At 37.8% G+C, this 27,483-nt stretch overlaps 1 protein-coding gene across 2 annotated transcripts in view; it reads right to left on the reverse strand.

Annotated features, from left to right (window-relative positions):
* CFAP53 (cilia and flagella associated protein 53) overlaps positions 1-27,483 on the reverse strand; it is a 73,018-nt gene that overhangs the window by 11,085 nt on the left and 34,450 nt on the right. The window contains exons 6-8 of one of the 2 annotated variants that reach the window (XM_059894941.1): positions 18,621-18,837; positions 16,919-17,021; positions 6,959-7,354 (exon numbers count right to left, since the gene is read on the reverse strand). In XM_059894941.1, coding sequence (XP_059750924.1) covers positions 7,126-7,354; positions 16,919-17,021; positions 18,621-18,837 — 549 coding nt within the window. In that variant the 3' untranslated portion in view covers positions 6,959-7,125. Of the gene's footprint in view, positions 1-6,958; positions 7,355-16,918; positions 17,022-18,620; positions 18,838-27,483 lie in introns of those variants that run through there. The other variant, XM_059894942.1, reaches the window with a different exon arrangement.

The raw sequence follows: 27,483 nt of genomic DNA on the forward strand, positions 1-27,483 counted from the left end.
ATAAGGCCACAGACACCCCAAAATACACCACCAGACGTGGATGTGCCCACCAGAAAGACAAGATCCAGCCTCATCCACCAGAGCTCAGGCACTAGTTCCCTCCACCAGGAAGCCTACACAACCCACTGAACCAACCTTAGCCACTGGGGACAGATACCAAAAACAACGGGAACTACAAACCTGCAACCTGTGATAAGGAGACCCCAAACACAGTAAGATAAGCAAAATGAGACGACAGAAAAACACACAGCAGATGAAGGAGCAGGGTCAAAACACACTAGACTTAACAAATGAAGAGGAAATAGGTAGTCTACCTGAAAAAGAATTCAGAATAATGATAGTAAGGATGATCCAAAATCTTGGAAATAGAATAGACAAAATGCAAGAAGCATTTAACAAGGACGTAGAAGAACTAAAGAGGAATCAAGCAATGATGAAAAACACAATAAATGAAATTAAAAATACTCTAGATGGGATCAATAGCAGAATAACTGAGGCAGAAGAAAGGATAAGTGACCTGGAAGATAAAATGGTGGAAATAACTACTGCAGAGCAGGATAAAGAAAAAAGAATGAAAAGAACTGAGGACAGTCTCAGAGACCTCTGGGACAGCATTAAACGCACCAACATTCGAATTATAGGGGTCCCAGAAGAAGAAGAGAAAAAGAAAGGGACTGAGAAAATATTTGAAGAGATTATAGTTGAAAACTTCCCTAATATGGGAAAGGAAATAGTTAATCAAGTCCAGGAAGCACAGAGAGTCCCATACAGGATAAACCCAAGGAGAAACACGCCAAGACACATATTAATCAAACTGTCAAAAATTAAATATAAGGAAAACATATTAAAGGCAGCAAGGGAAAAAAAACAAATAACACACAAGGGAATCCCCATAAGGTTAACATCTGATCTTTCAGCAGAAACTCTGCAAGCCAGAAGGGAGTGGCAGGATATACTTAAAGTGATGAAGGAGAAGAACCTACAACCAAGATTACTCTACCCAGCAAGGATCTCATTCAAATGTGATGGAGAAATTAAAACCTTTACAGACAAGCAAAAGCTGAGAGAGTTCAGCACTACCAAACCAGCTTTACAACAAATGCTAAAGGAACTTCTCTAGGCAAGAAACACAAGAGAAGGAAAACACCTACAATAACAAACCCAAAACATTTAAGAAAATGGGAATAGGAACATACATATCGATAATTACCTGGAATGTAAATGGATTAAATGCTCCCACCAAAAGACACAGGCTGGCTGAATGGATACAAAAACAAGACCCATATATATGCTGTCTACAAGAGACCCACTTCAGACCTAGAGACACATACAGACTGAAAGTGAGGGGATGGAAAAAGATATTCCATGCGAATGGAAATCAAAAGAAAGCTGGAGTAGCAATTCTCATATCAGACAAAATAGACTTTAAAATAAAGACTATCACAAGAGACAAAGAAGGACACTATATAATGATCAAGGGATCGATCCAAGAGGAAGGTATAACAATTGTAAATATTTATGCACCCAACATAGGAGCACCTCAATACATAAGGCAAGTACTAACAGCCATAAAAGGGGAAATCGACAGCAACACAATCATAGTAGGGGACTTTAACACCCCACTTTCACCAATGGACAGATCATCCAAAATGAAAATAAATAAGGAAACACAAGCTTTAAATGATACATTAAACAAGATGGACTTAATTGATATTTATAGGACATTCCACCCAAAAACAACAGAATACACATTTTTCTCAAGTGCTCATGGAACATTCTCCAGGATAGATCATATCTTGGGTCACAAATCAAACCTTGGTAAATTTAAGAAAATTGAAATCGTATCAAGTATCTTTTCCGACCACAATGCTATGAGACTAGATATCAATTACAGGAAAAGATCTGTAAAAAATACAAACACATGGAGGCTACACAATACATTACTTAATAATGAAGTGATTACTGAAGAAATCAAAGGGGAAATCAAAAAATACCTAGAAATAAATGACAATGGAGATACGACGACCCAAAACCTATGGGACGCAGCAAAAGCAGTGCTAAGAGGGAAGTTTATAGCAATACAAGCCTACCTCAAGAAACAGGAAACATCTCAAATAAACAACCTAACCTTGCACCTAAAGCAATTAGAGAAAGAAGAACAAAAAAACCCCAAAGCCAGCAGAAGGAAAGAAATTATAAAGATCAGGTCAGAAATAAATGAAAAAGAAATGAAGGAAACAATAGCAAAAATCAATGAAACTAAAAGCTGGTTCTTTGAGAAGATAAACAAAATTGATAAACCATTAGCCAGACTCATCAAGAGAAAAAGGGAGAAGACTCAGATCAATAGAATTAGAAATGAAAAAGGAGAAATAACCACTGACACTGCAGAAATACAAAAGATCATGAGAGATTACTACAAGCAACTCTATGCCAATAAAATGGACAACCTGGAAGAAATGGACAGATTCTTAGAAATGCACAAACTGCCGAGACTGAACCAGGAAGAAATAGAAAATATGAACAGACCAATCACAAGCACTGAAATTGAAACTGTGATTAAAAACCTTCCAACAAACAAAAGCCCAGGACCAGATGGCTTCACAGGTGAATTCTATCAAACATTTAGAGAAGAGCTAACACCTATCCTTCTCAAACTCTTCCAAAATATTGCAGAGGGAGGAACACTCCCAAACTCATTCTACGAGGCCACCATCACCCTGATACCAAAACCAGACAAAGATGTCACAAAGAAAGAAAACTACAGGCCAATATCACTGATGAACATAGATGCAAAAATCCTCAACAAAATACTCGCAAACAGAATCCAACAGCACATTAAAAGGATCATACACCATGATCAAGTGGGGTTTATCCCAGGAATGCAAGGATTCTTCAATATACGCAAATCAATCAATGTGATACACCATATTAACAAATTGAAGGAGAAAAACCATATGATCATCTCAATAGATGCAGAGAAAGCTTTCGACAAAATTCAACACCCATTTATGATAAAAGCCCTGCAGAAAGTAGGCATAGAGGGAACTTTCCTCAACATAATAAAGGCCATATATGACAAACCCACAGCCAACATTGTCCTCAATGGTGAAAAACTGAAACCATTTCCACTAAGATCAGGAACAAGACAAGGTTGCCCACTCTCACCACTATTATTCAACATAGTTTTGGAAGTGTTAGCCACAGCAATCAGAGAAGACAAAGAAATAAAAGGAATCCAAATCGGAAAAGAAGAAGTAAAGCTGTCACTATTTGCAGATGACATGATACTATACATAGAGAATCCTAAAGAGGCTACCAGAAAACTCCTAGAGCTAATCAATGAATTTGGTAAAGTAGCAGGATACAAAATTAATGCACAGAAATCTCTTGCATTTCTATACACTAATGACGAAAAATCTGAAAGTGAAATTAAGAAAACACTCCCGTTTACCATTGCAACAAAAAGAATAAGATATCTAGGAATAAACCTACCTAAGGAGACAAAAGACCTGTATGCAGAAAATTATAAGACACTGATGAAAGAAAATAAAGATGATACAAATAGATGGAGAGATATACCATGTTCCTGGATTGGAAGAATCAACATTGTGAAAATGACTCTACTACCCAAAGCAATCTACAGATTCAATGCAATCCCTATCAAACTACCACTGGCATTTTTCATAGAACTAGAACAAAAAATTTCACAATTTGTATGGAAACACAAAAGACCCCGAATAGCCAAAGCAATCTTGAGAACGAAAAATGGAGCTGGGGGAATCAGGCTCCCTGACTTCAGACTATATTACAAAGCTTCAGTAATCAAGACAGTTTGGTACTGGCACAAAAACAGAAATATAGATCAATGGAACAGGATAGAAAGCCCAGAGATAAACCCACACACATATGGTCACCTTATCTTTGATAAAGGAGGCAAGCATATACAGTGGAGAAAAGACAGCCTCTTCAATAAGTGGTGCTGGGAAAATTGGACAGGTACATGTAAAAGTATGAAATTAGAACACTCCCTGACACCATGCACAAAAATAAACTCAAAATGGATTAAAGACCTAAGTGTAAGGCCAGACACTATCAAACTCTTAGAGGAAAACATAGGCAGAACACTCTATGACATACATCACAGCAAGATTCTTTTTGACCCAGCTCCCAGAGAAATGGAAATAAGAACACAAATAAACAAATGGGACCTAATGAAACTTAAAAGCTTTTGCACAGCAAAGGAAACCATAAACAAGACCAAAAGACAACCCTTAGAATGGGAGAAAATATTTGCAAATGAAGCAACTGACAAAGGATTAATCTCCAAGATTTACAAGCAGCTCATGCAGCTCAATAACAAAAAAACGAACAACCCAATCCAAAAATGGGCAGAAGACCTAAATAGACATTTCTCCAAAGAAGATATACAGATGGCCTACAGACACATGAAAGAATGCTCAACATCATTAATCATTAGAGAAATGCAAATCAAAACTACAATGAGATATCATCTCACACCGGTCAGAATGGCCATCATCAAAAAATCTAGAAACAATAAATGCTGGAGAGGGTGTGGAGGAAAGGGAACACTCTTGCACTGTTGGTGGGAATGTAAATTGATACAGCCACTATGGAGAACAGTATGGAGGTTCCTTAAAAAACTACAAATAGAACTACCATACGACCCAGCAATCCCACTACTGGGCATATACCCTGAGAAAACCATAGGTCAAAAAGTGTCATGTACCACAATGTTCATTGCAGCTCTATTTACAATAGCCAGGACATGGAAGCAACCTAAATGTCCATCGACAGATGAATGGATAAAGAAGATGTGGCACATATATACAATGGAATATTACTCAGCCGTAAAAAGAAATGAAATGGAGGTATTTGTAATGAGGTGGATGGAGTTAGAGTCTGTCATACAGAGTGAAGTAAGTCAGAAAGAGAAAAACAAATACAGTATGCTAACACATATATACGGAATCTAAGGAAAAAAAAAAAAAAAAAAAGGCCATGAAGAACCTAGTGGCAAGACGGGAATAAAGACACAGACCTACTAGAGAATGGACTTGAGGATATGGGGAGGGGGTGGGGGGAGATGTGACAGGGTAAGAGAGTGTCATGGACATATATACACTACCAAATGTAAAATAGATAGCTAGTGGGAAGCAGCCGCATAGCACAGGGAGATCAGCTCGGTGCTTTGTGACCACCTAGAGGGGTGGGATGGGGAGGGTGGGAGGGAGGGAGATGCAAGAGGGAAGAGAAATGGGAACATATTGTATATGTATAACTGATTCACTTTGTTATAAAGCAGAAGCTAACACACTATTGTAAGGCAATTATACTTCAATAAAGATGTTTAAAAAAAAAAAAAAAGAAATTAATGTTGGCCACAAGGAGGCTCGAAAGGATCCAAAGGAGGAGCTAGATTCCCAGAGCTGAGGTTAAGAGTGGATGAATGGGTAGAAAGGTTAAAGAAAAAACCTCTCAGAGATTCTAGCAAACAATTTGCTTAAATACATTTTAAACCTTCAGGGAGAATACCAACTGGCCCTGAAAACATTTCCCTAAAGAGCCTGCAACTCTAAAAACTTATTTTGCAAATGTGGTGCTTGAAAGCAAAAGTATATAAATGTTTATCCCCTTTGACCCAAAAATCCCACTCCAGGGAATTGCATGACTCTAAGGAAATAATTCAAATGAATGTTGTATAGAAAAATTCGTAACAGTGACAAATTTGAAATAAACTCAAAGTCCAATGTTTAATAAATTATAGGACAAACAGTAGACTATTATGTAGCCATTTGTAAATGTGATAGGTGAAGAAACATGGCAGTGTATTTACAATGTAAAAATGAGTATCCATATAGAAAAAGCCTTGGAGGGAACTTTTCAAAGAAGTGAAAATAATTATAATGCTGAACTTTAGGAATATGAACATGTCGATTTCTTTCTACCTTTTTTTTTTAACCAGTAAATGCACACATTTTACATAGTGCCCAAGATTCAGGGTGGAAGGGGGCTATACAAGGGCATAAACACATACTTCTGTGTGTACATTCTCTACATCGAGAATTATTAGGGGTCATCTTGGCGGCTGGCTACCACACTACCATCACCCCTAACCTGGGGTATTGTGATCACTTCTTAACTGAATCCTTGTTTCTTGTCTCCTTGAAGTCTATTCTCTACATGGTAGCCAACAACCCTGTTACATCGTATCATGTTGCTCCTCTGATCAAAACCCTATAACAGCTTCCTACAGAAGTAAAAGCCAGTCTTTACCCTGGTTCCAAGGCCTTACATCATCTGGCCCCCACTACCTTTCCAATTAGTCTTCTACCACTCTCTCCTCACTCTACTCCAGCACAAATGCAATGCCTCATATGCACTAAGCAGACTTCTGCCCCAAGGCCCTTGCACTGGCTCTTTCTTCTGCCTGGGATGTTTTCCCCCCAGATAGCCACATGGCTGGTTCATTCAAATATCAGCTGCTCAAAGAGATCTATTCTGACTATCACATATAAAATAAAATAGCACTCCTGCCACTTCTTGCCTATAGCACTTAACACTTACCTGGTTTCCTCCACTAGGATGTAATCTCCATGAGAGCAAGGGGTTTGCTTTGTTCTTGCTGAAGTCTCAGGATCCAGACTGGTGCTGGCACATGAAAGGTACTCAGTAAACATTTGTTTAATGACTGAATAAACGGGTTAATGAAAGTGGCTGATAGTCCCAGCTCTGCCTGCAAAAATGCCCTGCTAATGTTGTGAATTATGTCTGTGAGAGAGAAGAGAAAGGAGGCAAGAGGAAATGGGCATATTGGCAGATGGATGGAAGAAAGTGAAGCTATTAATAAATGAACAAGAAAGGGAGGCATGGAGATAAATAAGGAAAATAACTATGTGATAGGAAGTAGATCATTCAGATTTGTCAGTCTATGAAATCTCAGAAAGGAACAGTTTAATTTGTAAGCAGAAAATTTCGTGGCATATAATTATGCAAACTCAGAGTATAAAAGAACAGTTTATCCATGAGTTAAAAGGGATATACAAGCATGCTATAGTTTAAAATAGTAAAAGACTGGGAAAAACTAGGTTGATGTTTACAAAACTATGGTGGAAGCTTATTAGGGCATGCTCTCCGCATGGGATGAATATTTTGGGGCAGCACTTGATGGGTGGACAGGATCTCCTGGATCTTGTCCTGGAAATTCTTCTCTGCTGTCATCCCTGCTTCAAACTCTCGGCGTTCCTCCTCCTTCTCTGCTTCACGGGCTTGCTGTTGGGAGCATATTTGCATCTGAAGTTGCTTCCTGTACTCCTGGGCTAAACTGGAGCGTCTAAAGTATTAGAAATGTCAAAGTATAAAACTGTCAAAGTAAGTATTTGGATTTATGTAGGCCATTACACTTAAAATGTAATTTTCAAAGTCAAATTAAAATTCCCATTAAAATCAGGGTGAGTGGGGAAGAAATAGATGAAAAATTCAGTAATGTGTTTATTACCCAATAGTAATTAAGACAACCTTAGAACAAAAATTGATTTTAGGGAGGGAATGTCTCTTCTTCATTCAAAATATTGACTGCTATGTGGAGAGAGCCCTTGGCTTCTCTCCATCCCCTCTCACACTCCCAAGGAAGAAGGTAAAACGGAACAAGTTGTTCTGCCTATTTCTTGTCTGCTTTCTATATCAAAGGGGGCATATTCTCCCTGCAGGGGAGGCCTGCAGTGGTTTGGCACTGCTGGTGACTGGGTGGGTTGCTGGTGACCGGGTGGGTAAGTTTGACTCATTCTGTTCAGTATTAACTAGATGATTTCCTCCATATATAAGCCACAGTTAAAATACATAAGCCACATTTAAAAATTTATAGTGATTTTTTTTACTGTGGTAAAAAACACATAATGTAAAATTTACCATCTTAACCATTTTTAAGTGTACAGTTCAGTAGTGTTAAGTATATTCACATTGTTGTGAAGCAGATCTCCAGAACCTTTTTGTCTTGCAAATCTGAAACTCTATACCCATTAAACAACAACTCTTTTTTGTCCCCTCCCACCAGCCCTTGGTAACCACCATTCTACTTGCTGTCTTTATGAATTTGACTATTCTAGGTACCTCAAGTAAGTGAAATCATACAGCATCTGTCTTTTTGTGACTGGTTTATTTTACTTAGCATGTCCTCAAGGTTCATCCATGCTGTAGTATCTGACAGGCTTTCCTTCCTTTTTAAGGCTGAATAATATTCCACTGTATGTACATACCCCACTTTGTTTATCCATTCATCTGTTAATGGACATTTGGGTTATTTCCACCTTGGCTATTGTGAATAGTGGTGCTATGAACATAAGTATACAAACATCTCTTTAAGGTCCTGCTTTCATTTATTTTGGATTTATACCCAGAAGTGGGATTACTGGATCATATGGTATTTCTATTTTTAATTTTTTGAGGAAACTTCATATTATTTTCCATAGCAGTTTTACCATTTTACAATCTATAAGCCACATTAATATAAGACTTTATCAGAAATAGAGATTACAGCATGCATATGCCTCTGTGTGGCAGATTCCATTTTCCAAAGACTGCCACAGTGACATTGCCCCCTCCCATATGCTCTTCTGCAATGTGAACCTCTACTCCCCTATCAAGAGGTGGAGCTTATTTCTCCATCCCACTGAATCTAGATGGGCCCTGTGGCTGCTTTTTATGACCAATAGAATATGACAGAAGTGATGCTATAGCAGTCCTAGATGTAGTCCTTAACTGGCCTGGCAGCTTCCTCTTCCTGTCTCTTGGAATGCTTGCTGTTGGAACTATCCCTCTCAAAACCAGCCACCACACTGTAAGAACCCCAAGCCACATGGAGAGGCCATGTGTAGGTGTTCTGGCTGATAATACCAGATGAGATCCCCAGGCACAGTCAGCACACACTACAAGCTATATGAATAGGTATCTTAGGTGTGCATTCCAGCTGAGCCTTCACATGAATGTAACCCCAGCCAGCATCTGACTTGAACCACATGAGAGACCCCAAGTAAGAACCACCCAGCTGAGCCTTGTCAACCACAGAATCATGAGACATAATCATAACTCACTTTATTATTTTACTTATTGTTTTTAAAAATTTATTTATTTATTTATTTATTTTTGGCTGTGTTGGGTCTTCGTTTCTGTGTGAGGGCTTTCTCTAGTTGCGGCAAGCGTGGGCCACTCTTCATCGCGGTGCGCGGGCCTCTCACTATCGCGGCCTCTCTTGTTGCGGAGCACAGGCTCCAGATGCGCAGGCTCAGTAGCTGTGGCTCACGGGCCTAGTTGCTCCGCGGCATGTGGGATCTTCCCAGACCAGGGCTCGAACCCGTGTCCCCTGCATTAGCAGGCAGATTCTCAACCACTGCGCCACCAGGGAAGCCCCATAACTCACTTTAAACCACAAATTTGGGGGTGTGTTGTTATACACCAATAGGTAACTGTAATACCTTCTGCTCACACTATTTTTCTTATTTCTCAGTTGATTCAAAAGTTGGGCAGGGGCTTAGGACATGCACGGAAGGGGAGAGGCAGCACGTTGAAAGGAGGGCCTCTGGAGTGTGTTCCGGAGTTTGGAGATGGAGAAACTGAGGCCTGGAGAACAAAACAGGCTGCCCAAGGGTGCAAAGCTGCTGTGTGGCTAACAGGGTCTTGGTGCTCCTGCCGGGTGTCAGGCCTGAACCTCTGAGGTGGGAGAGCCATGTTCAGGACATTGGTCCAACAGAGACCTCCCGGCCCCACGTAATATCAATTGGCAAGAGCTCTCCCACAGATCTCTGTCTCAACGTTAAGACCCAGCTCCACTCGATGACCAGCAACTGCAAGTGCTGGACACCCTATGCCAAACAACTAGCAAGACAGGAACACAAACCCCACCCATTAGTAGAGAGGCTGCCTAAAATCATAATAAGGTCACCAACACCCCAAAACACACCACCAGACGCAGTCCTGCCCACCAGAAAGACAAGATCCAGGCTCATCCACCAGAACACAGGTACCAGTCCCCTCCACCAGGAAGCCTACACAATCCACTGAAGCAACCTTAGCCACTGGGGACAGACACCAAAAACAATGGGAACTACGAACCTGCAGCCTGTGAAAAGGAAACCACAAACACAGTAAGTTAAGCAAAATGAGAAGACAGAGAAATACACAGCAGATGAAGGAGCAAGAAAAAAACCCACCTGACCAAAAAAATGAAGAGGAAATAGGCAGTCTACCTGAAAAAGAATTCAGAGTAATAATAGTAAAGATGATCCAAAATCTTGCAAATAGAATGGAGAAAATACAAGAAACGTTTAACAAGGACCTAGAAGAACTAAAGATCAAACAAACAGTGATTAACAACACAATAAATGAAATTAAAAATTCTCTAGAAGGAATCAATAGCAGAATAACTGATGCAGAAGAACGGATAAGTGACCTGGAAGATAAAATAGTAGAAATAACTACCGCAGAGCAGAATAAAGAAAAAAAAATGAAAAGAATTGAGGACAGTCTCAGAGACCTCTGGGACAACATTAAATGCACCAACATTCAAATTATAGGGGTCCCAGAAGAAGAAGAGAAATAGAAAGGGACTGAGAAAATATTTGAAGAGATTATAGTTGAAAAATTCCCTAACATGGGAAAGGAAAGACCCAATCAAGTCCAGGAGGCACAAAGAGTCCTACAGAGAATAATTCCAAGGAGAAACATGCCAAGACACATATTAATCAACCTATCAAAAAATAAATACAAAGAAAAAATATTAAAAGCAGCAAGGGAAAAGCAACGAACAACATACAAGGGAATCCCCATAAAGTTAACACCTGATCTTTCAGCAGAAACTCAGAAAGCAGAAGGGAGTGGCAGGACATATTTAAAGTGATGAAAGGGAAAACCCTACAACCAAGATTACTCTATCCAGCCAGGATCTCATTCAGATTTGACGGAGAAATTAAAACCTTTACAGAGAAGCAAAAGCTAAGAGAATTCAGCACCACCAAACCAGCTTTACAACAAATACTAAAGGAACTTCTCTAGGCAGGAAACACAAGAGAAGGAAAAGACCTACAATAACAAACCCAAAACAATTAAGAAAATGACAATAATATGAGCATACATATAGATAACTACCTAAAATGTAAATGGATTAAATGCTCCAACCAAAAGACAGAGACTGGCTGAATGGATATAAAAACAAGACCCATATATATGCTGTCTACAAGAGACCCACTTCAGACCTAGGGAAACATACAGACTGAAAGTGAGGGTATGGAAAAAGATATTCCATGAAAATGGAAATCAAAAGAAACCTGGAGTAGCAATTCTCATTATCAGAAAAAATCGACTTTAAAATAAAGACTATTACAAGAGACAAAGAAGGACACTACATAATGATCAAGGTATCAATCCAAGAAGAAGATATAACAATTGTAAATATTTATGTACCCCACATAGAAGCACCTCAATACATAAGGCAAATACTAACAGCCATAAAAGGGGAAATCAACAGTAACAAAATCAAAGTAGGTGACTTTAACACCCTACTTTCACTAATGGACAGATCATCCAAAATGAAAATAAATAAGGAAACACAAGCGTTAAATGATACATTAAACAAGATGGACTTAATTGATATTTATAGGACATTCCAGCCAAAAACAACAGAATACACTTTCTTCTCAAGTGCTCATGGAACATTCTCCAGGATAGATCATATCTTGGGACAAAAATCAAGCTTTGGTAAATTTTTAAAAATTGAAATCTTATCAAGTATCTTTTCCGACCACAATGCTATGAGACTAGATATCAACTACAGGAAAAAAACCTGTAAAAAATACAAACACATGGAGGCTAAACAATACACTACTTAATAACCTAGAGGTCACTGAAGAAATCAAAGAGGTAATCAAAAAATACCTAGAGACAAATGACAATGAAAACACGACGACCCAAAACCTATGGGATGCAGCAAAAGCACTTCTAAGAGGGAAGTTTAGAGCAATACAATCCTACCTCAAGAAATAAGAAACATCTCAAATAAACAACCTAAACTTACACCTAAAACAATCAGAGAAAGAAGAACAAAAAAACCCAAAGTTAGCAGAAGGAAAGAAATCATAAAGGTCAGATCAGAAATAAATGAAAAAGAAATGAAGCAAACGATAGCAAAGATCAGTAAAACTAAAAGCTGGTTCTATAAGAAGATAAACAAAATTGATAAACCATTATCCAGACTCATCAAGATAAACAGGGAGAAGACTCAAATCAATAGAATTAGAAAGGAAAAAGGAGAAGTAACAACTGACACTGCAGAAATACAAAGGATCGTGAGAGATTACTACAAGCAACTCTATGCCAATAAAATGGACAACCTGGAAGAAATACACACATTCTTAGAAAAGCACAACCTTCTGAGACTGAACCAGGAAGAAATAGAAAATATAAACAGACCAATCACAAGCACTGAAATTGAAACTGTGATTAAAAATCTTCCAACAAACAAAAGCCCAGGACCAGATGGCTTCACAGGTGAATTCTATCAAACATTTAGAGAAGAGCTAACACCTAACCTTCTCAAACTCTTCCAAAATATAGCAGAGGGAGGAACACTCCCAAACTCATTCTACGAGGCCACCATCACCCTGATACCAAAACCAGACAAAGATGTCACCAAGAAAGAAAACTACATCTATGATGAACATAGATGCAAAAATCCTCAACAAAATACTAGCAAACAGAATCCAACAGCACATTAAAAGGATCATACACCATGATCAAGTGGGGTTTATCCCAGGAATGCAAGGATTCTTCAATATACGCAAATCAATCAATGTGATACACCATATTAACAAATTGAAGGAGAAAAACCATATGATCCTCTCAATAGATGCAGAATAAGCTTTTGACAAAATCCAACATCCATTTATGATAAAAACCCTCCAGAAAGTAGGCATAGAGGGAACTTGCCTCAACATAATAAAGGTCACATATGACAAACCCACAGCCAACACTGTCCTCAATGGTGAAAAACTGAAAGCATTTCCTCCAAGATCAGGAACAAGACAAGTTTGTCAACTCTCACCACTATTATTCAACATTGTTTTGGAAGTTTTAGCCACAGCAATCAGAGAAGAAAAAGAAATAAAAGGAATCCAAATCGGAAAAGAAGAAGTAAAGCTGTCACTGTTTGCAGATGACATGATACTATACATAGAGAATCCTAAAGATGCTACCAGAAAAAACTACTAGAGCTAATCAATGAATTTGGTAAAGTAGCAGGATACAAAATTAATGCACAGAAATCTCTTGCATTCCTATACACTAATGATGAAAAATCTGAAAGAGAAATTAAGGAAACACTCCCATTTACCATTGCAACAAAAAGAATAAAATACCTAGGAATAAACTTACCTAAGGAGACAAAAGACCTGTATACAGAAAACTATAAGACACTGATGAAAGAAATTCAAGATGATACAAACAGGTGGAGAGATATACCATGTTCTTGGATTGGAAGAATCAACATTGAAAATGACTATACTACCCAAAGCAATCTACAGATTCAACACAATCGCTATCAAAGTACCACTGGCATTTTTCACAGAACTAGAACAAAATATTTCACAATTTGTATGGAAAACAAAAGACCCCGAATAGCCAAAGCAATCTTATAAAGAAAAATGGAGCTGGAGGAATCAGGCTCCCTGACTTCAGGCTATACTACAAAGCTACAGTAATCAAGACAGTATGGTACTGGCACAAAAACAGAAATATAGATCAATGGAACAGGATGGAAAGACCAGAGATAAACACATGCACATATGGTCACCTTATTTTTGATAAAGGAGGCAAGAATATACAATGGAGAAAAGACAGCCTCTTCAATAAGTGGTGCTGCGAAAACTAGACAGCTACATGTAAAAGAATGAAATTAGAACACTCCCTAACACTATACACAAAAATAAACTCAAAATGGATCAAAGACCTAAATGTAAAGCCAGACACTGTAAAACTCTTAGAGGAAAACATAGGCAAAACACTATGACATAAATCACAGCAAGATCTTTTTTGACCCACCTCCTAGAGAAGTGGAAATAAAAACAAAAATAAACAAATGGGACCTAATGAAACTTAAAAGCTTTTGCACAGCAAAGGAAAACATAAACAAGATGAAAGGATAGCCCTCACAATGGGAGAAAATATTTGCAAATGAAGCAACTGACAAAAGATTAGCCTCTAAAATTTACAAGCAGCTGATGCAGCTCAATATCAAAGAAACAAACAACCCAATCCAAAAATGGGCAGAAGGTCTAAACAGACATTTCTCCAAAGAAGATATACAGATTGCCAACAAACACATGAAGGGATGCTCAACATCACTAATCATTATCAACATGCAAATCAAAACTACAATGAGGTATCACCTCACACCGGTCAGAATGGCCATCATCAAAATATCTACAAACAATAAATGCTGGAGAAGGTGTGGAGAAAAGAGAACCCTCTTGCACTGTTGGTGGGAATGTAAATTGATACAGCCACTATGGAGAACAGTATGGAGGTTCCTTAAAAAACTAAAAATAGTACTACCATACGGCCCAGCAATCCCACTACTGGGCATATACCCTGAGAAAACCATAATTCAAAAAGAGTCATGTACCACAATGTTCACTGCAGCTCTATTTACAATAGCCAGGACATGGAAGCAACCTCAGTATCCATCGACAGATGAATGGATAAAGAAGAGGTGGCACATATATACAATGCAATATTACTCAGCCATAAAAAGAAACAAGACTGAGTTATTTGTAGTGAGGTGGATGGACCTAGAGTCTGTCATACAGAATGAAGTAAGTCAGAAAGAGAAAAACAAATACCATATGCTAACACAATATATGGAATATAAAAAAAAGGGGGGGGGTTCTGAAGAACCTAGGGGCAGGACAGGAATAAAGACGCAGACGTAGAGAATGGACTTGAGGACACGGGGACGGGGAAGGGTAAGATGGGATGAAGTGAGAGAGTGGACTGGACATATATACACTACCAAATGTAAAATGGATAGCTAGTGGGAAGCAGCTGCATAGCACAGGGAGATCAGCTCTGTGCTTTGTGACCACCTAGAGGGGTGGGATAGGGAGGGTGGGAGGGAGACGCAAGAGGGAGGAGATATGGGGATGTGTGTTTATGTATAGCTGGTTCACTTTGCTATACAGCAGAAATGAACACACCATTGTAAAGCGATTATACTCCAATAAAGGTGTTAAAAAAAAAAAACAGGACACTGGGTTAAATTTGAATTTCAGATAAAAAATATATATATATTTACATATATTATAAATATATTTAATATTTTATAAACCTAAATAAATACATTCTGAAGCAAAACTGAAAAAAGAGAAAATAGAGTCATGTATCACAATGTTCACTGCAGCACTATTTACAATAGCCAGGACATGAAAGCAACCTAAGTGTCCATCAACAGATGAATGGATAAAGAAGTTGTGGCACATATATACAATGGAATATTACTCAGCCATAAAAAGAAACGAAATTGAGTTATTTGTAGTGAGGTGGATGGACCTAGAGTCTGTCATACAGAGTGAAGTAGAACCTAGGGGCAGGACAGGAATAAAGATGCAGAAGTAGAGAATGGACTTGAGGACACAGGGAGGGGGAAGGGTAAGCTGGGATGAAGTGAGAGAGTGGCATGGACATATATACACTACGAAATGTAAAATAGGTAGTGGGAAGCAGCCGCACAGCACAGGGAGATCAGCTAGGTGCTCTGTGACCACCTAGAGGGGTGGGATAGGGAGGGTCGGGGGGAGATGCAAGAGGAAGGGGATGTGGGGATACATGTATACGTAGAGCTGATTCACTTTATGATATAGCAGAAACTAACACACCATTGGAAAGCAATTATACTCCAATAAAGATGTTAATATAAGAAAAAAATAAAAGTTGGGCAGGGAAGAGAGTTGTTATTCATTAAATTCCCCTCACATCTCCAACAACAGACTTTTCAAAAGTGAGAAGGAAGGAACTCCAGAGCAGAACAAGTAGCAGGAAGTCAGTAGGGTAGGCCAGATGTTGTTGGTAGTGCCCCCAAAGTAACAATAGGCTCAGGTATATAAACCATACTCTTCCTATAAAGAAGAGAACTTATTTCTATGTACCAAATGTGGGTGAGCCGGGGAACAGGTCCTAGGGACAGGGAGGGTGACCAGCAATTAGAGGAGCCAGGTCCTCTTTCTCCACCACACTGGTCACCTGAACTGGGTGTCATAGTCATCGGTGGGAAGGGACTGCTATGATCTGAGAAAGGCTGCAAGGAGGCATCAGCCAATTTTCTCTACCTGAGCCTGATTATGGTGATCAGAGGGACACTTGCCCGAGGAGGGAAGTGGTACATCTCAAAGCACCCAGAGCACTTCAGTTTTCCAGCTCAGCCAGGCTACAAAAAATCTTCCTGGGACATTTGCATGGAATCATAACCCCATAAGCCATTTCTGTTAATCTAACTAATTAGGTCATGCTGTATTTCTGGGTTTATTTCATGGGGGAAAAAACTTATTTCATTACAATTTAGGGTTGGTGCCTACTTTATAAAAATTGTTTCTAGTTTGTTTTATTTTATAAGATGTTTATCCAGTTTAATACCTAATGTGTATAATCAGAATGTACACAATGTACAGAATTTAATTTTACCAAAATGGTTGTTGCTTATTTTTATATGAAATTTTATAAACTGAACTGAGCTTTTAGGACAAATGTAATACTGACATAAAATAACATCAATAATACGTGAATTATGGCACATTGTCCTCTATGCTAAAAATCTCCTATTTTTGGTTAGTTAGCAATAATAAAGAAAACAAAATCATACCTTGTAAAATCCTCCCTCTCTTCACGGTTAAGCTCTTTAAGACCTTCATTTATGCGTTCCTGTTCCATAGCACGTTCTTCCTGTTCTTTTGCTTTTCGTTGCACTAAGAAAGACAAAAGTAATTTTTGCTGAATGACTTTTTCAGAAAAGACTTGCTGACATCTTTCGGGGCATCGATGCCATATTGTCTTTAGAAAGGCAGAGCTTAGAATCACTGGGCTGGATCTTAGCTTAATAAGGTAGAAGTAGTCATCTCCATTAAGGAAAGAATAGGGTTTAGATTCATATGTGCTGCAATCTACAGAGATTTTCTCTTAATCATTTGTCACTGAAATCTATGATCAGCCTTTTTCATACCAGATTACCACTGTTTGAACACTTCTCATCTTTCTCTTCTTGAGGACAAACAGTTCTATTGCCATTTATATTAATAGGGGATTTTATTTATTACAAAATAAGTACTGGAAAAACAGTATGTAAGTCTCTTATAAATTAAATAAGGAAAACTTAAACAACCCAGTAGGTAAAAAATGACAAAGAGAACAGAGTTCACAAAAGAATAAATAAAACCAGGCAATATACATCTAAAATGTACATATCTTTGGTCCCAAATCCATTTACAGGAATTTATCTTAATCATATATGAGCCAAAAACCTGTGTACAGAGATAGTAACCTGCAATGCTAACACAGCAGGAAAAAGATTCAAAACAGGCTGAAGGTCCATTAGCTGTGTTTAGGTAAAATAAATTATGGTCCATTTTTATAATGGATTTCTAGGAAGCATTACAAATATCACAATTGAAGGAAATTAACCTGGAAAAATGTTTATGATACGTGGGAAATGCAGGCTGTAAAAAAATATATACAACAAGATCCTAATTTGTGAGGGGAAATGACATACATAATAAAAATACTGGAAGGAAATACAGGAAGTTGTGAACAGTAGCTATTCCTGGGTGGTGCATTATGGTTGATTTTATTTCCTTGTTTATAAATGGTTCCAAATACTTAAATTTTCCATGTTTTCTCAACATATTCTAAAACATTTATCATGGGAGAATACAGAAATCATTTTATCATAGAAGCTTTCTTCTCATTTCTTAAAACTCCATCTAATACTGGCTTAACAATTTTCAACTGCCATTATAATTCCTGGAGTGGAGAATTAATCAGTGGAACCAAGATGAGCTTTCTCTTGCAAAGACAGCTAGTGTGAAGTCCATAGTACCCTAACAGTAAATGTTTACATCTGGGTATAGAAATCCTCTCAACAATATTTCCTTCTGTGACCAAGCACTGAAGCTGAGGGAATTCAGTGGTATGCTAAGAGATGTGAACAAGCAATGGTGAGAACCCCAGAAAGAAGATTTATTATGAATACAGGAACACAGAGGGCCTCTCAAGGAATGAGATATTTGAGTTGGCCTTGAAGGATGTCCAGGATTTCTCAAGATAAAAAGCATCATAGGGAGAGAAAACTACCCAAGCAAAGGCATGCAGGTATGGACGTATGGAGACACCTGCAGAAAGATATTCAAGTATTCAATTAGGTAAGGTCCCTGCAAAGCAGGGATCTTGCCTTAATCCTTTTTACATTCTTCATAGTATTTCACACATAATACTTATTTAATAAATATTTTGGTTGCTACTTAAATTGAATTAAGGCCCAAATATAATATAATTATAATTCATTTCCTTACACTTTTCTTGAACTTGCAGTTTTCTTGTACACATGACCTCATTCAAAAGTTGTTTTCTTGCCTCCTTTTCAAGTCTCAGCTCCTTGCCCTTCTCAGCAAACTTCTTTTCCATCTCTTTCTCTAACATTCTGTCCAGTTCTTTCTCCTGAGCTTTTTCTTCCTTATGCCACTGTGCCAAGTACTGATGATATATCTTCTGTTCTCTTATCATATCTTCCTATATAACATAAAAAAAACATTAAAAGCAGCAAGGGAAAAACAACAAATAACACACAAGGGAATCCCCATAAGGATAACAGCTGATCTTTCAGCAGAAACTCTGCAAGCCAGAAGGGACTGGCAGGACATATTTAAAGTGATGAAGGAGAAAAACCTACAACCAAGATTACTCTACCCAGCAAGGATCTTATTCAGATTTGATGGAGAAATTAAAACCTTTATAGACAAGCAAAACCTAAGAGAATTCAGCACCACCAAACCAGTTTTACAACAAATGCTAAAGGAACTTCTCTAGGCAGAAAACACAAGAGAAGGAAAAGACCTACAATAACAAACCCAAAACAATTAACAAAATGGTAATAGGAACATACATATTGATAATTACCTTAAATGTAAATGGATTAAATGCTCCAACCAAAAGACATAGACTGGCTGAATGGATACAAAAACGAGACCCGTATATATGCTGTCTACAAGACCCACTTCAGATCTAGGGACACATACAGACTGTAAGAGAGGGGATGGAAAAAGATATTCCACACAAAAGGAAATCAAAAGAAACCTGGAGTAGCAATTTCATATCAGACAAAATAGACTTTAAAACAAAGACTATTACAAGAGACAAAGAAGGACACTACATAATGATCAAGGGATCAATCCAAGAAGAAGATATAACAATTGTAAATATTTATGCACCCAACATACGAGCACCTCAATACATAAGGCAAATGTTAACAGCCATAAAAGGGGAAATCGACAGTAACACAATCATACTAGGGGACTTAAACACCCCACTTTCACCAATGGACAGATCATCCAAAATGAAAATAAATAGGGAAACACAAGCTTTAAATGATACATTAAACAGATGGACTTAATTGATATTTATAGGACATTCCATCCAAAAACAACAGAATACACATTCTTCTCAAGTGCTCATGGAACATTCCCAGGATAGATCATATCTTGGGTCACAAATCAAGCCTTGGTAAATTTAAGAAAATTGAAATCGTATCAAGTATCTTTTCCAACCACAACGCTATGAGCCTAGATATCAATTACAGGAAAAAATCTGTAAAAAATACGAACACATGGAGGCTAAACAATACACTACTAAATAACCAAGAGATCACTGAAGAAATCAAAGAGGAAATCAAAAAATACCTAGGGACAAATGACAATGAAAACACGACAACCCAAAACCTATGGGATGCAGCAAAAGCAGTTCTAAGAGCAAGTGTATACCAACACAATCCTACCTTAAGAAACATTTCAAATAAACAACCTAACCTTACACCTAAAGCAATTAGAGAAAGAAGAACAAAAAACCCCCAAAGTTAGCAGAAGGAAAGAAATAATAAAGGTCAGATCAGAAAAAAATGAAAAAGAAATGAAGTAAACAATAGCAAAGATCAATAAAACTAAAAGCTGGTTCTTTGAGAAGATAAACAAAATTGATAAACCATTAGCCAGACTTATCAAGAAAAAAAGGGAGAAGACTCAAATCAAGAGAATTAGAAAGGAAAAAGGAGAAGTAACAACTGACACTGCAGAAATACAAAGGATCGTGAGAGATTACTACAAGCAGCTATATGCCAATAAAATGGACAACCTGGAAGAAATACACACATTCTTAGAAATGCGCAACCTTCCAAGACTAAACCAGGAAGAAATAGAAAATATGAACAGACCAAACACAAGCACTGAAATTGAAACTGTGATTAAAAATCTTCCAACAAACAAAAGCCCAGGACCAGATGGCTTCACAGGCGAATTCTATCAAACATTTAGAGAAGAGCTAACACCTATCCTTCTCAAACTCTTCCAAAATATAGCAGAGGGAGGAACACTCCCAAACTCATTCTACGAGGCCACCATCACCCTGATACCAAAACCAGACAAAGATGTCACCAAGAAAGAAAACTACAGGCCAATATCACTGATGAACATAGATGCAAAAATCCTCAACAAAATACTAGCAAACAGAATCCAACAGCACATTAAAAGGATCATACACCATGATCAAGTGGGGTTTATCCCAGGAATGCAAGGATTCTTCAATATACGCAAATCAATCAATGTGATACACCATATTAACAAATTGAAGGAGAAAAACCATATGATCCTCTCAATAGATGCAGAATAAGCTTTTGACAAAATCCAACATCCATTTATGATAAAAACCCTCCAGAAAGTAGGCATAGAGGGAACTTGCCTCAACATAATAAAGGTCACATATGACAAACCCACAGCTAACACTGTCCTCAATGGTGAAAAACTGAAAGCATTTCCTCCAAGATCAGGAAGAAGACAAGGTTGCCCACTCTCACCACTATTATTGAACATTGTTTTGGAAGTTTTAGCCACAGCAATCAGAGAAGAAAAAGAAATAAAAGGAATCCAAATCGGAAAAGAAGAAGTAAAGCTGTCACTGTTTGCAGATGACATGATACTATACATAGAGAATCCCAAAGATGCTACCAGAAAACTACTAGAGCTAATCAATGAATTTGGTAAAGTAGCAGGATACAAAATTAATGCACAGAAATCTCTTGCATTCCTCTACACTAATGATGAAAAATCTGAAAGTGAAATTAAGGAAACACTCCCATTTACCATTGCAACAAAAAGAATAAAATTTCTAGGAATAAACCTACCTAAGGAGACAAAAGTCCTGTATGCAGAAAATTATAAGACACTGATGAAAGAAATTAAAGATGATACAAACAGGTGGAGAGATATACCAGGTTCTTGGATTGGAAGAATCAACATTGTGAAAATGACTCTACTACTCAAAGCAATCTACAGATTCAATGCAATCCCTATCAAACTACCAATGGCATTTTTCACAGAAATAGAACAACAAATTTCACAATTTGTATGGAAACACAAAAGACCCCAAATAGCCAAAGCAATCTTGAGAAAGAAAAACGGAGCTGGAGGAATCAGGCTCCCGGACGTCAGATGATACTACAAAGCTACAGTAATCAAGACAGTATGGTACTGGCACAAAAACAGAAATATAGATCAATGGAACAGGATAGAAAGCCCAGAGATAAACCCACACACATATGGTCACCTTATCTTTGATAAAGGAGGCAAGAATATACAGTGGAAAAAAGACAGCCTCTTCAATAAGTAGTGCTGGGAAAACTGGACAGCTACATGTAAAAGAATGAAATTAGAACACTCCTTAACACCATACACAAAAATAAACTCAAAATGGATCAAAGACCTAAATGTAAGGCCAGACACTGTAAAACTCTTAGAGGAAAACATAGGCAGAACACTCAATGACATAAATCACAGCAAGATCCATTTTGACCCACCTCCTAGAGAAATGGAAATAAAAACAAAAAGAAACAAATGGGACCTAATGAAACTTAAAAGCTTTTGCACAGCAAAGGAAACCATAAACAAGACGAAAAGACAACTCTCAGAATGGGAGAAAATATTTGCAAATGAAGCAACTGACAAAGGATTAATCTCTACAATTTACAAGCAGCTCATGCAGCTCAATATCAAAAAAACAAACAACCCAATCCAAAAATGGGCAGAAGACCTAAATAGACATTTCTCCAAAGAAGATATACAGATTGCCAACAAACACATGAAAGAATGCTCAACATCATTAATCATTAGAGAAATGCAAATCAAACTACAATTAGATATCATCTCATACTGGTCAGAATGGCCATCATCAAAAAATCTACAAACAATAAATGCTGGAGAGGGTGTGGAGAAAAGGAAACCCTCTTGCACTGTTGGTGGGAATGTAAATTGATACAGCCACTATGGAGAACAGTATGGAGGTTCCTTAAAAAATAAAAATAGTACTACCATACGGCCCAGCAATCCCACTACTGGGCATATACCCTGAGAAAACCATAATTCAAAAAGAGTCATATACCACGATGTTCAATGCAGCTCTATTTACAATAGCCAGAACATGGAAGCAACCTCAGTATCCATCGACAGATGAATGGATAAAGAAGAGGTGGTACATATATACAATGGAATATTACTCAGCCATAAAAAGAAACGAAATTGAGTTATTTGTAGTGAGGTGGATGGACCTAGAGTCTGTCATACAGAATGAAGTAAGTCAGAAAGAGAAAAACAAATACCATATGCTAACACAATATATGGAATATAAAAAAAAGGGGGGGGGGTTCTGAAGAACCTAGGGGCAGGACAGGAATAAAGACGCAGACGTAGAGAATGGACTTGAGGACACGGGGAGGGGGAAGGGTAAGCTGGGATGAAGTGAGAGAGTGGCATGGACATATATACACTACCAAACGTAAAATAGATAGCTAGTGGGAAGCAGCCACATAGCACAGGGAGATCAGCTTGGTGCTCTGTGACCACCTAGAGGGGTGGGATAGGGAGTGTGGGAGGGAGGGAGACGCAAGAGGGAAGAGATAAGGGGACATATGTATATGTATAACTGATTCACTTTGTTATAAAGCAGAAACTAACACACCACTGTAAAGCAATTATACTCTAATAAAGATGTTAAAAAATTTTTTTTAAAAATCAATAATCTAAACTTCCACCTTAGGAAACTAGAAAAAAAGGCAAATTAAATCCACAGTAAGCAGAAGAAAAGAAATAAAAACTAGAGGAGAAATCAATGAAATTGAAAACAGGAAATCAAAGAGAAAATCAATGAAAGCAAAAGCTAGTTCTTTAAGAAGATCAATAAAATCGATAAGCCTCTAGCCAGGCTAACTAAGAGAGGAGACGACCAAAATTAGTAATATCAGAAATGAAAGAGGGGACATCACTACATGTACAAATCCATCAAGCATTAAAAGAGTAAGAAAGAAATACTATGAACAACTCTATGCTCACAAATTTGATATCCTAAAGGAAATGAACCACTTCTTTGAAAGACACAATCTGCCAAAATTGACACAAGAAGAAAAGGACAATCTGAATAGGCCTATACCTATTATTAAAGAAAGTGAATTAATAATTAACTTTCTGAAACAGAAAGCACCATTCACAGATGAGTTCACTGGTGAATTCTACCAAACATTTAAGGGAGAAATTATACCAAGCCTCTACAATCTCTTTCACAAGACAGAAGCAGAAGGAATACTTCCTAACTCATCCTATGAAGCCAGAATTACCTTAATACCAAAAGCAGAAAAAGATATTATGAAAAAAGAAACATACACTAATCTCTCTTATAAACAAAGATGCAAAAATTCTCAACAAAATATTAGTAAATTGAATCCAACAATGTATAAAAAGAATTATACAACATGATAAAGGTTTATCCTAGGTAGCAAGGCTGGTTCACCATTCAAAAATCAATTAATGTAATCCATCATATCAACAGGCTAAAGAAGAAGAACCACATGATTATATCAATTAATGCAGAAAAAAAATTTGGCAGAATTCAACACCCACTCATGTTAAAATAAAAAAAAAACCGCTCAGTAAACCAGGAATAAAGGGGGGAATTCCTCAATTTGATAATGAATATCTACAAAAAACCTACAACTAACATCATACTTAATGATGAAAAACTAGAAGCTTTCCCACTAAAATCAGGTACGATGCCCCCTCTCAGCACTCTTTTTCACATTATACTGAAAGTCCTAGCTTAAACAATAAGACAAGAATAGGAAATGAAAGGTATATTGATTGGGAAGAAAGAAATAAAGCTGTCTTTTTTCACAGATAACATGGTTGTCTATGTAGAAAATCTGAAGGAACTGATAAAAAACTCCTGGAGCTAATAAGCAATTAAAGCAAGGTCACAGGATACAAGGTTAACAAACAAAAGTCAACTGATTTCCTATATACCAGCAATGAAGTAGAATTTGAAATTAAAAACACAATACCATTTACATTAGCACCCCAAAAATGAAATACATAGGTACAAATCTAACAAAATATGTACAAGATCTATATGAGGAAAAGCACAAAGCTGATGAGAAAAATCAAAGAACTAAATAGAGAGATAGTCCATGTTCATGAATAGGAATACTCAATATTGTCAAAATGTCAGTTCTCCCATTCTTGATCCATAGATTCAATGTAATTACAAAAACAAAAAAAAATCCCAGCAAATTATTTTGTGGAAATCAACAAACTGATTCTAAAATTTATATGAAGAGGCTAAAGACCCAAAATGGTCAACTCAGTATTTAAGGACAAGATCAAAATCAGAGGACTGACCCTGCCCAACTTTAAGACTTACTATAGTAATCAAGACGGTATGGAAGGGCTTCCCTGGTGGCGCAGTGGTTGAGAATCTGCCTGCCAATGCAGGGGACACGGGTTCGTGCCCCGGTCCGGGAAGATCCCACATGCCGCGGAGCAGCTGGGCCCTTGAGCCACAACTACTGAGCCTGCGCATCTGGAGCCTGTGCTCCCCAACAAGAGAGGCCGCGACAGTGAGAGGCCCGCGCACCGCGATGAAGAGTGGCCCCCGCTCGCTGCAACTAGAGAAAGCCCTCGCACAGAAACGAAGACCCAACACAGCCAAATAAATAAATAAATAAATAAATTTAAAAAAAAAAAAAAAAAAGACGGTATGGAATTGGTGAAAGAATAGATCAATAGATCAATAGAAAAGAACATAGAGCCCCAAAACAGACTCATATAAATATAGTCAACTGATCTTTGACTAGGAAGCAAAGGCTATACAATGGAGTTAAGACAGTCTCTTCAACAAATGGTGCTAGAACAACTGGACATCTACATGCCAAAAAAAAAAAAAAAAAAAAAGAATCTAGAAACAGACCTTACACCTTTACAAAAATTAACTCAAAATGGACCAAAGATCTAAACGTAAAATATAAAACTCCTAGAAGATAACAAAGGAGAAAATCTAGGTGACCCTGGGTTTGGTGATAAGCTTTTAGATACAATAGCAAAGGCACAATCCATGAAAGAAAGAATAGATAAGCTAGACTTCATTAAAATTAAAAATTTTGCTCTATGAAAGCTCTGATCAAGAGAATGAAAGACAAGTCACAGACTGGGAGAAAGTATTTGCTAAAAACTTATCTGATAACGGACTGTTATCTAAAATATACAGAGAGTATTGGAGACAAGACGGTGGAACAGAAGGACTTGAGCTCCCCTCCTCACGAAAACACAAAAATCACAACTAACTGCTGAACAACCATTAACAAAAAAAGACTGGGACCTACCAGAAGAGACATTCTACATCCAAAGACAAAGAAGAAGCTACAACAAGACGGTAGGAGGGGTGCTTTCACGATAAAATATACAAAGAACTCTTAAAACTCAACAAGAAGAAAACAAACAACTCAAAAAATGAGCCAAAGATCTTAACAGGCACCTCATCAAAAATATACAGATGACAAACATATAAAAAGATGTTTGTGATATTATGATTTATAATAAGAAATATATATTTGGTCTTCATCCCCATTTCTGGCACAGAGCTCCTAAAACCCTTAGAATTTCCTAAGTGATGAGAGCAACAAAGTTGTCTTTTGTTCTGTTAATGAGGTGACTTTTGGACCACACCTCTGGTTGCCAGGAGAACCAACCATGTGATTAGAGGGTTGGAATTTTCAGTCCCAGTCCCCTGACCTCTGGGGAGGGGAGAAGGTTTGGAGGCTTCAAATCAATCACTGATGGCCAATGACTTAACCAATCATGCCTATGTAATGAAGCCTACCTAAAAACCCCAAAGGAGAGGGTTCAGAATTGGGGAACCAGAACACTTCCACCATGCCAGGTCCCAAACTCCATGAGGACAGAAGCTCCTTTGTTCAGGACCTCATCCTATATGTCTCTTCATCTGGCTATTTATATGTATCCTTTAATATACTCTGTAATAAATTGGTAATCTAGTGAGCAAACTGGTTTCCTGAGTTCTGTGAGCTGCTCTAGCCAATCAATCGAACTCAAGGAGGGGGTCACGGGAACTTCTGATTTATAGCCAGTCTGTCAAGTAACAACTTGGATTTGCAATTGGCATCCTGAGTTTGAGGGGGATCATTGGAACTTCCAGTTTGTAGCCAGTTGGTCAGAAGCACAGGTAACCATCTGGGCTTGCGACTGGGCTACTTCAGACTGGCAACTGAAGTAGAGGGCAGTCTTATAGAACTGAGCCCTTTCTCTGTGGAATCCGATGCTATCTCTGGGTAGATAGTGCCAGAATTGAGTGGAATTGTAGGACACCCAGCTCGTGTCCCGAGCATTGCTTGGATACCACGCTACACATTGGAATTGGGTTCAGAATCCTTAATGCTCTATATCACATGACATTAGGGAAATTAAAATTAAACAACAATGATATATCACTACGCACCTATTAGAATGGCTCAAGTCCAGAACACGGATAACACAAAATACTGACAAGGATGCTGAGCAACGGGAACTCTCATTCATTGCTGGTGGGAATGCAAAATGGTACAGACACTTTGCAAGACAGTTTGGTAGTTTCTTACAAAACTACACATACTCTTACCATATGATCCAGCAATAACGCTTCTTGATATTTACCCAAATGAGTTGAAAACTTATGTTCACACAAAAACCTGCCTAAGAATGTACACAATAACTTTATTCATAATCACCAAAACCTGGAAGCAACCAAGGATGTCCTTCAGAAGGTGACTGGATAAATACACTGTAGTACATCCAC

This window comes from Balaenoptera ricei, chromosome 14, assembly GCF_028023285.1.
Source record: "Balaenoptera ricei isolate mBalRic1 chromosome 14, mBalRic1.hap2, whole genome shotgun sequence".
NCBI classification, from domain to species: domain Eukaryota; kingdom Metazoa; phylum Chordata; class Mammalia; order Artiodactyla; family Balaenopteridae; genus Balaenoptera; species Balaenoptera ricei.